The following is a 15266-nucleotide window of genomic DNA, read 5'->3' as shown; positions in this document are numbered from 1 at the left end:
TTTCGCCAACCACTCTTGCATAGGATGCATGCGCAAACAGGCATGTGAGCACAAGGTAAATACAGGAAGCAATTATTACCAGAAGGTGTATGTCTTTTCGCACTGTTACCTGACCACCGACTTGTGGGATTTGAAACAGCATCCTCTTGACTAGGGAGTCTTGCGTTCGAATTAGCGCCCCTAGAATTTGTTTTACTTGACGGAGCACTAGACTGGATTTATTCTCGTAGACTGAGAAGCCTAATTGAAAAAGTAGATGGACTGTCTGCTGAATGTTTTGTAGGCACATTTGAGGAGTGGCCCCTGTTAACCACTCTAGATAAGGTTACACTGGAAGGAAATGGCAGCGCAGGTGCGCAGCTACTACCACAAGTACGTTTCTAAATACTTTTGGCGCTGAGGCTATGCCGAAGGGTAACACTTTGTATTGGCAGTGTGATTTTCCCGCTTTCAACCTAGTATTTTCATGTGCTGGCAACATTGAAATATGAAAGTATGCATCTTTGATGTCCAATGTTGTCATGCAATTCCTTGTTTTAGAAGAGGAATTACTTCCTGGAGCGTTGTAATTCATAATTTCTGTGGCTTGACATGCGTGTTTGCAGGATGCAGGTCTAAGACAGGGCTCATGGTTGGATCCTTTTTTGGGACAAAAGTATGTTGAATAAATACCTTTTTTTACCTCTAGAAGTGGAACCAGCTCCATCGCTCGTAGTGTTTGTATCGCTTCTTGTAAAATGAGGTGATGCTCGAGACATACTCCTTGATCTTGGAGGATGGGATCTTGAATATCCCTCGGCCACTGTTAACACCGACTGGTCCGATGTTATTCCTTCCCATGCGTGGGTGAAAAGTGCTATGCGACCCCCTACCAGGGAAGCATGGGAGAGAACCTGAACTGGAACGTCATTTGTTGGAGGCAGTGGTGCCTCTAGAGGCTGCAATCCTGCCCCAACCTTTACCTCTTAAAACCCCTTTGTTGGCTGGTTTGAAAAGAGGAAGACTGTCCTTGTGGAGTGTCCCATGAGGATGAAGTGGACCCAAAACCGGACACTGAGCCTCTTGTGAACCCTTGGCATCCGAAATGAACCTGGGTATTGAACCTCCCCCGTTGGATAAAGGGTTTGTTGGATATTTGTTCTAGTGTTTTCATTGTTTTACGTTCTTTCTTTGCGGTCTCCAAAGCGTCATCTACAGCCTTTCAAAAGAGGAAAGTCTTTTATGGGCATGTTTTAGTGTTGCCTTAGTTTCAGGTTTAATACCTGAATTACAGAGCCACGAATTAAGTTGCCCTCAGCTATGATTCTGCCAGAGATCTCTGCTGAATTTAGGGCATTTTTGAGATATTTTGTGCCGCCTGCTTACCTTCATTAAAAAGTTTAAGTAACCAGGACTTAATTGGCTCAGGGACTGAATCAAGATGTTTTTGTAACTGGCAAGTAGTGTAGAGTTGTTCGCTATATGAGTCGAGTAACCACCAGAAGTAGTTACTCTTTTGCCCAAAGCGTATAACCTTTTGCACTCCTTGTCTGGCCATGCCTCAGTGTTGGACAATGGTAAACCTGCTCTTTTTCTTGTTGTGGTGACAACAAGAGAATCTTGCTTCACAAAGCCCCTAATGTAGAGGGGGGGTCTTATGTGATGCGTTATAAATGCCATAATCGCATCTATACATAAGTGTTTCGTGGCGCGACAGGTGCGGGCTTAAAGACTTTCCCAACCCTTGGGTTCATTGCCTATATATTATATGGTGGAATGAGGCAATTCTCTTTTTCATTGAAATTGACTGCAGAAGAGTTATTGACTGACTTTCTTTTCGTTTAGAATGTCATCTACAAAATCAGTGTGCTCAACTGTGTCATGAATTTTGGATTTCAAAGTGACCTGCAGGTTTTAAAAAAAAGATAGTTAAATAAGGGTGGATCTTCAATGGGAGAAGTGAGACCTGGTTCAGATAAAACATCAGGAGACTGTAAAATGAAAATGTCTGTATCATCTGGGTCATAGCCAGTAGTTTCATCATGGCCATCATGCCAAGTCACCCTGGTCTTTATTTATTTTTTTTAACGCATTTTATTAGCATTTAAATATAGTTAACATTTAACAAAAAATGAGGTGTTAAACAAAACAGTCTTCATTAGGAGTTGTGGTATCTTCAGTGTCCATACAAGGGCAGAGGTAGGTGAATTTGTGAGTTTGGGTGCCGAGGTTGGGGCAAGTCGGGCGTCTTTGGAAGTTTAGGTGAACCTCTTCCTGGCATTATGTTGCATCTGGGGTTCCCTTCAGGTGGGTTTGTGGTCTGCAGTAAAGGGCACATCTCTTAGGAGGGCCTTCCACGATTCGAGGGTGTTTGCTTCGTCTGTTCCATAGTTGGCCCCTTCCTGCCATGCTCTGGTCTCTGCCTCGGGCCGCCTCTCTAGTTCCTTAATCCAACGTTCATATCTCGGGCCCCCTGGGGACTTGCAGGCAATAGCTATAGTTCTTTTCGCAAGGATGCAGGATAGGTCCCTCAGTTTGACTACGTGTCTGTATTTGCTTATTTTGGGGTGAGCTCCTACTAAGCAGACTTTCGGGTCCCACTCATATCTGGTTATGCCAGTAGTTGTGCAGGTCTGCCTAACCCTGGACCAGAGTGTCTTTACCCTGTTGCAGGTCCAAAACATGTGGATCATGTCGGCTGTGTCGCTGCCGCACAAGGGGCAATTCGGTGAGACTTTCCTGTTGAATTTAGCCACTCGCTGTGGGGTCATGTACGTCCTGTATAGGGTATTCAGTTGTATCTGCCTGAACCTGGCGTTGCGGGACACCTCTTTTGGGTACAATAAAATTCTTTCCCATTCTTTGTCGCTTAGTGTGATGCCCAGGTCCATTTCCCATCTCTCCTTGAGTGCTATGCCTTTGGGTTAGGTTTGTCCAGCAATCGGCTGTAGAGCCGGGTTACCGGTTTCCATCCGTCCGCTAGCTCGTACATCTCCTGCAATAACAGGTCCGGAGTGGGTTCCTCGGGCCCGCTGTCCCATTTGCTTCTAGCGATCTGTTTGAGTCGGTGATAACATAGAAATTGGCTGCTGGAGAGTCCTTCAACCTCCTGCATCGATGCAAAGTCTCTGAATGTGTCCTCTTCGAACATGTCCCCCCCATACGTAGATCCCGGCACTCTCCCAGCTTCTTGCTACCCTCAGATCCGTCGTGGTTTTACATGCATCCGCTAGGATGGGAGAGTTGGGTGAATATGGATGGCTCGATTGTAGAATGGAGCGAGTTCTGGTCCAGATCTGTCTTCCTAATTTCGCTATCATGGGGACATTCTGTGTCTGCTTGAGGCGGTTCCAGAGTACTTCCTTGGGGAAGAGATTGGAGGGTATTTGTCTCAGTAGCACAGATTCATTATTTTGTTCGTCTTGAAGCCACCTTGTCACGTGGCTGAGCTGTGCGGCTAAGTAGTATATCTGAAAGTCGGGGGGTTGTATTCCGCCTTCTTTGCGTCGTAGCGTGAGGACTGAGAGGGGTAGTTTGTGTCTGGAAGGGCCCATAGAAAGTCTCGGATCAAGTGTCTTGAAGAAGGTGGGGCGGATAAAGTAACATATGTTCGTGAAGAAGTATAGGAAGCGGGCGAGAATTATTTTTCTAATGGACGCCCGACCCATCATTGCAAGGGGCAGTTTTGACCAGAAGTCTCTTCAGCGCCATTTCGGTGTTGTGGTCGTGTGCGAGTTCTGGGGTGTGATGGATGTTTATTCCCAGGTATCGGAATGCTTCGGGTTGCCATTTTATCCCCACTACTGGTAAATCAGTTTTTGCTAGGCGTCTGAGTCTTGCCAGCGGGAATGCACAGGATTTCGATCTGCTAAACTTGATTCCTGAGTAAAGTGCGTAGTTGTCGAGGTCATCTAGCATGACTTGTGCATTTATTTGTGGGTCCTTCACATACAAGAGTACATTGTCGGCGTACAGGGATATTATGGAGTGTTGGTCTCCCAGTTTAATGCCTGCGTCGAAGAACTGTTGTCTAAAATAGATGGCAATTGGTTCCAGGCCCAAGATGTATAGCATCGGCGATAGCGGGCACCCTTGCCTAGTGCCTCTCTGGATCTCCCAGGGCTTCAAGATCATCCCTCCAGTTTTCACTCTTGCCATTGGTGAGTTGTAGAGCACCTTGATCCATCTCACAAAACCCTCTCCAAATCCAAACTCCCCCAGCACCTCGACCAACCGTTCCCAGAATATGGAGTCGAAGGCCTTGACGGCGTTAAGTGAGAGTACCGCAAGATGCTCGTCTCTCGCGGCGGTCTCCGCCATAGTGTGTTGAAGTCTTCTTAGGTTGGCCGTGGTGTTGCGTCCCGGGACGAAGCCATTTTGGTCGTCGTGAATCAGGGTTCCCACCACATTTGCAAGTCTGTTGGCTAGGATAGTGGTTAGGATCTTACTGTCGTAGTTTAGCATTTCTAATGGGCGGTATGAATCGCAGTCCGTGGGCGGTTTGTTGGGCTTAAGCATGGGGATTATGATTGTTTCTTTCATAGTGTTAGGGAGTATTCCTACTTCGTATGCCTCCGTGTAGACCTCATGTAGTATCGGAGTGATGATGTCTTGGTAAGCTTTATAAAATTCAGGCGGGATGCCGTCACTGCCAGGAGTCTTACAGGTGGCCAGCGACCTGATAGCTTCCTTAACATCCTCTGTAGTGATCTCCATTTCCAAAGCTTCTCTCTGCTGTTCCTCGGATAGTCTCGGTAGCCCAATCTCTTCCAGGGTGTTCTTGATTTCCTCTCTGGATATTTGCCTATTGTGGGAGTATAGTTCACAGTAGAACTCTGCAAAGGCGTTGTTGATATCTTGTTGGGTCCTGCATGCTGTCCCGTTCTCGGTTATGATCTCTGTAGGAATGTGTCTTGGTTGTTCTCGTTTGCATAACCAGGCTAGTATCCTGCCTGGTTTATCGGCTTCTTTATGGGTTTTGGCGGTGTTTGTTGCAAAGTCAAATTTGGCTAGCCTGTCCCAGGTTGGGCGACATTCTTCGCAAATTTCTTGTAGGGTCTTCGTTTCCGGGGTGGCGACAGTGCATGCCACGAGGTGTGTTATTTCAGCTTCTCGTTCTTCTAGGGCTGCCGTCAGGTGTTTCCGGATGCCTCCGGCGCTATCACCTCTCCTCTTATCACTACCTTCATCGCCTCCCAAAGCGTGCTCCAGGTTGATACGGAACCTTTATTATGGTCTATGTAGTCCTCAAGTTTGTTGCCGAGGGCTTCCCTGAATTCTTGATTCGTGAGGGCTGCGGTAGGCATTTTCCATGTCGGGATCGGTGGTCTGGATCCCCTTAATTTCCATTCCATAATTAATGGTGAATGATCGGAGATCGATCTGCCTAGGTATGCTGTTGTGTCTACCATTGAGGTCTGCTCTCTGTTGATGAACAGATAATCGATCCTTGTGTGAATCTTGTGAGGGGCCGAGTAATATGAGTAGCTTCTTTCGTTGGGGTGTTCTCTCCAAATGTCTACCAAGTCGAGGTGATCCAGCGCTTCGTTGAGTGCTTGAGTGGCAGCGTTTCTCGGTTGCTGGGGGGGTGTGGATCTGTCCATGTTTCCGTTTCTGTAGCAGTTAAAGTCGCCAGCCCATATGAAGGTGCCTTCCCTGTGATGCGTCATTTTGGCACAGAGAATTTTAAGGTGTGAGGGAATTCCGTGTTGTGGAAAGTAGGAGTTCACTATACAGACCGCCGTATGTTCAATGGTTCCCCATATTATTAGATACCTGCCTTCAGGGTCTGCCTCCGAACCCAGTAGGCAGAATGGCACTTTCGGGTTCACCCACGTGAAGACTCCTCGAGCATAGCTAGAGTAGGCTGCTCCTTTCGCGGTGCCTCCCCACAGCTCAGCTAACTTGGACGAGGACTCCTTCGACAGGTGGGTCTCTTGGAGTAGTGCAATGGATACCTTCTTTCTGCGGAGATAGGATTGGATCCTATTCCTTCTCAAGTATGATCCCATACCACGTACATTCCAAGTCATCACTTTCAATTGGGTCGCCATTGGGATGGAGTGTTGGATTCCGTGCGTCTGCCCTTTCCTGTGGTTCTCATCGGTTGTTGATCGTCCTCGGTGGTTCCCAAATCTCGGTTCTTAGTTCTGGTTTTGCTTGTGATCTGCGGTGGTCTTGCCCTCTGCCTTGTTGGTTGCGCTAGTGTGAAGACTGTAACTAGAATAACATTTAACATAACTGGAACTGGTGCGCCCAGCGACTACGTTCTTCTCACGGTGCTCAGGCGCTCTTGCGCCGTCATGTCCCATCCGGGTATCAGGCTCGAGCGGGGTCGGGCAGGCAACTGGCCTGTCCTGGTCTGTTCGTGGGGGCTAGGTCCTGTGCCTGGTGTGAGGCCAAGCGAGGGCCGCATCTATTTGATAAATAGTGGTGTAGGTTACCTCCTTGGTTGTCGCAGGGTAGTGGTGCGGTATGCGCTTATGTGTCAAGTGCGTAGATAAGTGGATTTCCTCATTTGCTCTTGGGATAGGTGTCCCCGTCTTCTTCTAGATTGTTGTCTTCCATCCACATATTGGCGGCTGCTGGGGACTCTAGGAAGATCGCACGGCCCTTGTGGATGACCTTTAGTCTCGATGGATAGAGTAACATATATTTTAGGTTCAGTTGCCGGAGTCTGGTCTTGATAGGTATGAATGAGTTTCTCTCCCTTTGCACCTTTGGGGTATAGTCTGGGTAGACAGAGATTTTAGCGTTGCCACGTTCAATGGGGCCCTCTTCCCTGGAGTGCCTCAATATGGTTTCTCGGTCTTGGAAATGAAGTATTTTGGCGATTATCGGGAGAGGGTGGGATCCTGGGGGGGGGGGTTTCTTCTGGAGGGACCTATGTGCCCTTTCAACTGCAAAGCCTTGTGTGAGTTTTCCTGCGCCTACTTCTTGTTGTAGGAAGGCCTCTACGTAAGCTGTTGGGTTGGGGCCTTCATCGCCTTCCGGCACTCCCAGTATCCTGATGTTGCCCCGTCTGGCACGTCCCTCGGCTTCCTTGGCTCTGGCCTCGAGGATGGCGACCTGCCTTTCAAGGTCTGCGACTTTGGATTTCAGTTCGACTGTTTCTTCCGTCGTCTCTTTTTATGGCCGATTCGGAGTTCGTCACCCTTTCTGTTAAATTTCTAGCATCCTGGCGCATCAGTTGGATGTCTGATCTGAATTCGTCTATTCTGGAATCGATGAATGTGCGCAGCGATGCTATGGCTTCTAGTACTTGGGTTTGATTTTCGGCGGAATCAGCACCCTTTGATTGTCCGGGTTCTGGAGTGTGGAGGTGTGGGGTGGCTGAGTTTTTTGACTTGGTGGTGACGTACGTGTCCATTGTGGAGGGTTCCAACTTGCTCCTGGAGGACATGTTAAAGTCTTGGCGCTTTAGCGCTGGGCCTGTCTGGTGAGATTCGTGCCTCAGTTCTCGCTTATGGCCCTTATGCTGGTGATTCGAATAGCCCCCTTAGTCTGGTGGCCTGCCCCCCAGGACTCCTCACCTCAGTGACTTTGGCTCCGCTCTCCACGGGACTCGGCAACATAGTGGTCTCGTTGATGGCAGGGAGCCGATGCTGTGTCTCCTCGCGGATTCCCCCCTGCACGTCTCGCGTTTTCGGGCTTCCGCGGTCGGACTCGGGGAAAGAGCGGTGTCCTGTCGTCCGATGCCTGGTGCGTTTCGTGTTGTAAGGGGCGGTAAAGCGCAGCGGTCTTCAGTGCGTGCCTCGACCGCGGTCTTGGCGCCTCTCTCCTCCTGCGGACGCTGCGGCGGGAATAGCTTGCTGCCTGGTCTCGAGTTGGTGCGGCTTCATGGAACGACCGCCATCTTAGGTGCCGGCGGGACGGGGGGTAGGGCAGAACGGGCGGGATTGTGGAGGTTCTGCGTCCCGATTTCTTATCGGAGGCACTGCTTCTTGATGAGGATCGGTTTCCGCACCACCGTGGTCCGATGTGGCCCTGGAGGTATGCCTGCTTATGGCGAAAAAGGATCTAGATGCGGCGTCTCGGCCGGAGCTCGGAGCCTCAGCCTCTGTCCACCATGAGCTCCAGGCCACGCCCCTCCACCCTGGTCTTTATAGTACAGAGGATCTTGAGTTTTGTAATATGCCGTGGTGTGGCCGCTCAGTAACATCAATGATGAAATGTGTTGGAGAGGTATAAAGCCTGGGGGATTCAGATTGAGGTTCTCATTTCTAAATCTAGGGTCTTTTGTCTAATTGGGCATTTGTCCATAAATAAAACAAAAGGATGAAACGTTATCCATTGTTTCTTCTAAACGTTCTCTAGTCCAAGGACCTCTTTTAGGGGTTTCTGCCAGTGGAAACACTACAGCTTCCCGATCTTCCCTTTGTCTTTTTTCTGTAAAGATTGAGACAAGGCGGAGGTGGACTTAAAATATCTAGGGACCTCTTTAGGGACAGCTGGCACATCCTTTGGGTGTTTTTGAGACGATTCAATGCGTTTCCCCTCGTTACTAAGGGTTTTTTGAGATTGACGTTTGTTCCGCCGACCGCAAAACATGTTCCTTCGACGGATAAGATAGCACAGCAATCCACGCTGGTTTACTTATTTCCCCATGCACTGGGCATGATAGTGGAAGCACAGCGGGCTTGTGGCACATGGAGTCAGTAGGCTTTGAGGTGCCTCCTGCTACCGTGTGGCCTTCTTTCGACACACCCGAAGGTCTGCTAGGGATTGTGTGCTTACGATTTTTGTGGTGTGTGTGTCTTTGTCACCAGACTTTTTCCCCATAGCAGTGCGCTGGGCTTGCCTTTCGGAGTTGGGGACCAGCACGCGGGAGCTGGGAGGCTCCTTTAAAATGTTTTTGTCATCCGATTCGGAGCCGTTGCTGCCAAAGCCTTTTGGGTCTGATTCGAAGGCGCTGGTGAGGGATATCAGACTAAGCCATCATAGCGTAGGTCCGCCCAGTTTGGTGCGCCACTCTTTGAGGGTCTTCGGCTTAAACAGTTTGCACAATGCCTTTCTGGATGGTCACGGGGAAGGCAGTGGTTACACACCAAGTATCCTTTATGGCAATTTTCTGTTACACGACTGACAGAATTTAAAGGGCTTTCTTTACATTTTCCAAAATATGTGAAAAGGCAGTAAGACAAATGCAGTGTACAAGGGAAGTGAAAGGATGCAGTGTCTAGAAGTGAAAGCTCATCAGTCCCTACCATTCTGCCTACTGCAAGGCCGAAACTTGCTGTCAATTCGCGGAGAAATTTGTTGACATCTGCAGTCGAAGGATGACAGATATTGCTCGTTGAAACTGCGTCTGAAAAGACGCATGAAGTTCACTATAAAGTCATCATTCAAGTTAAAGTATCAAAGATATGGACTCTGCATTAGAAACAACTAACCACGATGGCGCAATAAAACAATCCAAGGGATCTCAGCGCGTGAAGGACCATGATCACAGAACACGTCACACTAGGGATGGTATTATGAAAGCGCTCAGTCGACGTAACTTTTCAAACTTCAAAAACAAAACTATGTAATACTCTGCACCTACCACTAGATGTCGGCCTATGAAAAGCATGTGATTCTAAGCAGATCCAAGAAAGTTATGGTGGTTTTAAAAAGGTTTGAAATTAAAAAGATTTGAAAAAAAAACTCACCTGAAATGTGAAATTAGAAAAATCCATGAACTATGCATAAAATACCAATACCCTCTTATACAAAGACAATTTCCTGGAGAAAAGGTTTGCATTTCGGCTCATTTGTATACCCACAATGCCTTGCTGTTGTGGCTCAGAACTATATATTTCAGTTCGTTTGCACCATGTTAGCCATGGGTTGAATAGAAAGTTGATTCAGAAGAAAACAACAAGTCAATATCTTAATTAGGCTAACAAAGTCATTTATTTTGCATATTTGTGAGCTTTCGTGGAATGTCTACACTTCCTCAGACAGATGAAATTAAGCATTTGAAAAGCATCACAGCATTATAGCTTTCATAGCCCCTTCTGCAGATACTCCGTTATCTGTGCCTGTCTGTACCCGATTTATAGTTTTGTTCAGAAAGGCATGTGGCTGTTCAACTCCCCCACACATTGCAATCTTCAGGGCCCAAATGGTACACTGTGTTAAATAGGGCAAAGTGGAGAGCAGTGTGCATCTTTCTAAAGCCTTCACGTACATTGCTCCAACACAGTTTGGGACCTGGTGTGCACTCAAAAAATAAAGTAGATCAAATAGCAATTATTAAAGTCAGCAAAACCCATGCAAAGCCCAGGCTCCATCAGACCGAAATGGACAAGAGTATGACTATTTAGATTTAACATGAGGCTTCCACTGTTTGATGTGCAAATATTGTGCCATTTCCGGCCGTAACAGTCTAACAGTAGAGGAGAGCACACGCAAATCAAATGTAAAGTCTTCCACCTGCTCCTGGATTGCCTGGGTCACAGAGGAATGTACTAGCAATGCCTTCCAATCAAGTGACCCATCGAGTTGCCCTAAATCCTTAGTTGTGCCCGTTGGACCAGTAAATACGTGATTACAGGCTGAACTCTGAATATATAATGCAACAGTCTACCATCAACAGCATTTCAGAAAAACTCTGTACAGAGAAAATGGAAGAGGCTCCAAGAATCTCTAGAGATGGTTTTAACGTGCCCCGATTATGCCATTTGCCCAGTGGGGGGGACAGGTGGGCAATTGGTAAAAGCACAGCTCCCCTATCTTGAGCAACTCATCTGGGCACTCGGGCAGACAAGAGCAGGCAAATCCCAGCAAGAAATTTGGAAGTCATCTTCTCAAAGTCCCACAGCTCTGAGGGAGCACAAGCTCTGAAGATATCAAACAACTGCAACGGTGGGTGGCATAATTGTAGGCAAGCAGCTTGGTTAACTCTTGTGTAACCACAAGGGGCTTGAGTGTTTATCCCACATTTGCTTTGAAATATTACTATCTTGCACGAGAAGTATTAAGGAGTGTACGTGCCTTGTGCATGTTGACTATTAACTTGTGTAGTCTTGGCCCAATTCCACTGCCATGTCTCCCTGTCACATCTGTGTCCTGCCTGCCCTCCTGGGAATGACACTTGCTTCATTCTGCAGCGAGAGTTATGCTGCAGCCTCTGCGGCATCCAGATATAGACTTCAATAGATGATCGCATTGCTGATTACAAGCTACTGACTCCATCTTCACACAAGAGTATGATTGGAGGTAAGTTGCATTGCAAATGACCTCACATTTGCATATTCCTATCCAACCTACCAGAATATATACGGTTTTAGATAGATATGTCATGCTACCATCACACCTTAAGTGCCAAATTATCTGAATGTCAGTTGATCAGCAGTGACAACCTGCATGGAACCTTTCTTAATGAACACTTCAGATCAGACATTGTTGCTATTCGAAATCTTCCATTTTAAAGTCCTTTCAGCAATATATGAACGTTTAAGAATTCTAAAACATGTTGTTTAGTCAACTGAACGAAGAAAAAAGCATTCTCTATATATATATATATATATATATATAACGTGCAACCCTCCTCCTTGTGATCGAGGGGCAAGCAGCGGTTACACCGTGAATGCTTGTCCTTCCAAGTGAACTTGCCCTTGCAACGCGGGCAAAACCTAAAGGGTGTCCTCTCCATAGCTGAGGCAGTAAATCGTGATAACGACCCCAAGGGAAAGGAAGGGGAAAGGGAAAGGCATTCTCAGAAAGGAAACAAGAGATGTCCCACGACCCCACTCTCCCTACTGTATTTGGCCTGCGAGGTCAGGCCACGTGTTCGGCAACGCCGAAGGATCTCCTCCGCTCGTCCCCTCCATCTAAGATCTTGCTCGACTGAGAAACAGCTTCACAACTGCGTCGAGGGAGGGATCTATGTGTTATATATTATAAGAAAACGACCAAGGGTCGAGGAGATGAAATCTGCAATGTCTCTCGAGGAGCTCCGCGTAAAGGCGACCAGTAGCTGGGCGGAAAAAAACAATCTGAGGGACCTCGACGCGTCAGGGATTGTGGGTACAACGCACGTCACTATAGGGATAGTGTTTCAGACACGCCTTGTCGACGTCCCCTTTTCGACTACGAAAAACAAAATGCAATACTCCGCAGTGACCACTGGATGTCGGACCTATGCACAGCATGTGATTCTAAGCAGATTAACAAACATCAGAAATATATATATAAAATTGAAAAAAGTACCTCATTGTCGCCTTGGATTTGAGCGTCTCCTTTGTAAGCAACTGAATCCCTGGTACACCGTGGAGGTTTCCAAGTTCTTTCCTGTGTTTTTCTATTGTAGTAATAGATGCGCGCTGTATTGTCTCTGTGCGCTTCCCATTCTCCATACACTTGAACTGGCGAACTATGGGGTACAGGAGGCAGTGTAGACTGAGAAATTTTTAAGTCTTGTAAATTGGCATATACTGGAGAATCTGGTCGCCTAGGAGCTGGTGGAGTAGAAATCTATTAAAAGGGACACATATACATTATATTAGTTAATCAAGAAGCCCAGTTAGCATTTTCACGAACAGTGAAAAAAGAAATTTAAAGTTTTAATTTAGCTAAAGAAATAACGCAATCCCTTTCAATGTAAGCAATAGTTGTATCTGTAAATGCTCGAGATGATTTCTTTTTTATTTTTAAATCACCTGCTTTGGAACAGTTTGCTCAGTAATTATATCAAGAAAGAGGGCTTGTGCATAGGTGGCACCTTATCCCCCCACCCCCTCTCTGTGGTCAACATTCTTCAGTCAAGTATCCTAAATGAGATGCACTTCATTCTAACAGTACCAGTATAATGTAGCAGTGTCCGAGATACAACCACAGTGAAAAACATTGGCCTAGCCTTCAAAAAGTAGCTGGAGGTTTGTTGTTTCTGTTTACATCGTGCATTGTCAGCGCCTAAAGTCTCATGATTAAGGAGCCCTTTATTCCATCACTGGGAACATTAACAGAAGAATGATAACTACCGGCTGCAGTGACAGGGTATACACGGTGATGGTACAAGCTATATGATCAACACGGGGGTCCGTATAATTACTAACATTATAGATGCAGTAGACGTTGCTTTTTCAAAACATTTAAAGTTGCACTTGCAAAAACTGCCATCTATGACAGCACATGTGGGAGGAGGTAGTTCTAAATATACTTGGCTACATTAGTGTGCAGTACCTCAAAAGGAAGAAAGTTTGCATCGCTATTAAAAAAACTGAACACACTAGGAGAAAGGTAATGTTCAAAAACTAGGCGTGCACAATATTGTATGCATACAACTATTTGAGTTGCACTATTTAAATGTGAACTTCATCTGTTAATAGTGATTCCGAGATCAAGACACTTTGGGAAACATTAGTCCTTGCATTTGCTTAATGTCCCGAGATGCAATACGTACATAAACCTCAGCTGGATCTTACGGAAGCCCACAATGTGGTCATGCGTTTCAATTTAAAAACAAATTCCTAAAGGCACCACATGGCCAAATATGGGGCGAGGCCACAGCCTGTACCACAAATAACCATACAATTGATTTTTAGGCACCAATGCGCCTTTTTGTGGTTGGTAGCCGTGTATTATGGTGTGCACTCTTCATTCCGCTGCTAGGGAAAAGCTGCTAGTCATTCGATTCAACGGGGCGAGGGGGTCACAGCTGCCATTGTATCCTATGGGTGGAGGATACCGTTTGTACAGAGGCAGTCTCGGGAGATGAACATGCATCCCTCAGAGCAGCAGTGAGGTGAGTTCGGTTTGGATGGATGAATTGAGCGATGTATTTGTAAATGAGTGACGTGTTGGATGGGTGTATTCGTGATTAAGAGGATAAGGGATAGATGGATGAGGGATACAATATGAATGAAAGGGCAAGTGATAGATAGGTCCATGGACTAGTGAGTCCTTTGGAAGGGTTGGAAAGTGAAGGTGAAGTTGGGTGGATGGCTGAGTCATGGACAGTGGGTGATGTATACATTGGTGCGTAACATGGAACATTGATTGGATTGGTGAGGGTTAGTGTTGGATGGGTAGATTGACAAATGTGAGTGAGCAAGAGGGAGAGTTAGAAAAATTGATTAGTGAGTGTTGGTTGGATGTGTGGATGGATTAGTGAGGGTTCGTAAGTGTTGAATAGTCTGGTGAGTGGAAGGATGAGAAAATATGCTGGGGGGATGGATTGATAAGTGAGAGGGTGTTGGCTGCTCAGATAGATAGGTGAGTGTTTGGTGGACAGATGCAGGTCTGGCTAGATGGACAGATTGTTGAGCGAGAGGTTAAAGCTACTAACCACACAAGAAAGAAACACACCGTCAAGTGTGCACAAATGGCAGTGCACAGCACATCTCGTTGCATGCACACCTTATGCCTTGTGGGATTTGTTTGCAGGCATTGATTACCGAGGGATGCATGTATGGATTGGTGTGGGAGACCGAGGGTTTGTGTTGGATGGATTGTGACTGAGTGAGTGGCTGGGTGTTCGATGGACAAGTGAGAATCAAAGTGATGTTGAAGGATAGATGTATGGGTTGTGGGCAAGAGAGTAAGGAGAGTGTTGGCTGCATGGGTGAATGATGGCGAATGCAAGGGTGAGCACTTAATTCGTGAGTGAGACATGCTTGAAAAGGTGAGAGAAACGGATGAATTGGTTAGCGTGAATGAAAGGGTTGTTGATGGTGAAGTAGGGTGATTGATGTAAGGGAGGAATGAATTGGTGAGAGGGTGAGCGAGACAGTGACTGATGGATTAATTTTTGAGTGAGAGGGTTTTGCGGAATAATGCCTTGGTGAGGGATACATTTAAGAGTGGGAGGATGAGCACTGTATGACAGATGATGTAATAATGTAAAATGTAATTTTATTTTATTTTGTGTCTCCAATTTATATATATATTTTTTTAAACTTTCTATTTGATAAAAAGTAAATTGTATTCCTTGGTATTTTGTACTAATGTATTGAAAAGTTGATTAATCAACTGTATCAAAAAAAAAAGCAAAAATAAAAGTATGTATGAACGGATGGATGATTGATGAAAGTGAGAGCGCTGTTCCCAAACAGGCAAGGACACTGCTTTATTTGGCTAAAGCGTTTGCTAGCGTACTTTTTACCGGTTTGTGGGAGAATAAATAACAGGTTTCATTGTAACTCCGATCTAATATATCGACCTCAGATTGGTGAAAAGCTTGCTTCAAATCTTAGTGAAATGTAATTTACTTATAGATCTACCTACCCAGCAAAGATTTAACTCATTTCAATCGGTAAGAACATTTTCCATGAAAAACCAGCAGTTCACATACACAAAAAGTC

At 46.2% G+C, this 15266-nt stretch overlaps 1 protein-coding gene across 11 annotated transcripts in view; it reads right to left on the bottom strand.

Moving 5' to 3' along the window:
- ARHGAP12 (Rho GTPase activating protein 12) overlaps window positions 1–15266 on the bottom strand; it is a 697283-nt gene that overhangs the window by 492486 nt on the left and 189531 nt on the right. For all 11 annotated transcript variants that reach the window (XM_069648062.1, XM_069648064.1, XM_069648067.1 and 8 more), the window contains exon 3: window positions 12175–12438. In XM_069648062.1, the coding sequence (XP_069504163.1) occupies window positions 12175–12438 (264 nt within the window). The remainder of the gene's footprint in view (window positions 1–12174; window positions 12439–15266) is intronic.

The sequence above is a fragment of the Ambystoma mexicanum genome, chromosome 2q (assembly GCF_040938575.1).
Source record: "Ambystoma mexicanum isolate Mex_15411 chromosome 2q, UKY_AmexF1_1, whole genome shotgun sequence".
Lineage (NCBI taxonomy): Eukaryota > Metazoa > Chordata > Amphibia > Caudata > Ambystomatidae > Ambystoma > Ambystoma mexicanum.
Note: the sequence above shows the minus strand (reverse complement) of the source record. Positions and strands in the feature narration are given on the sequence as shown.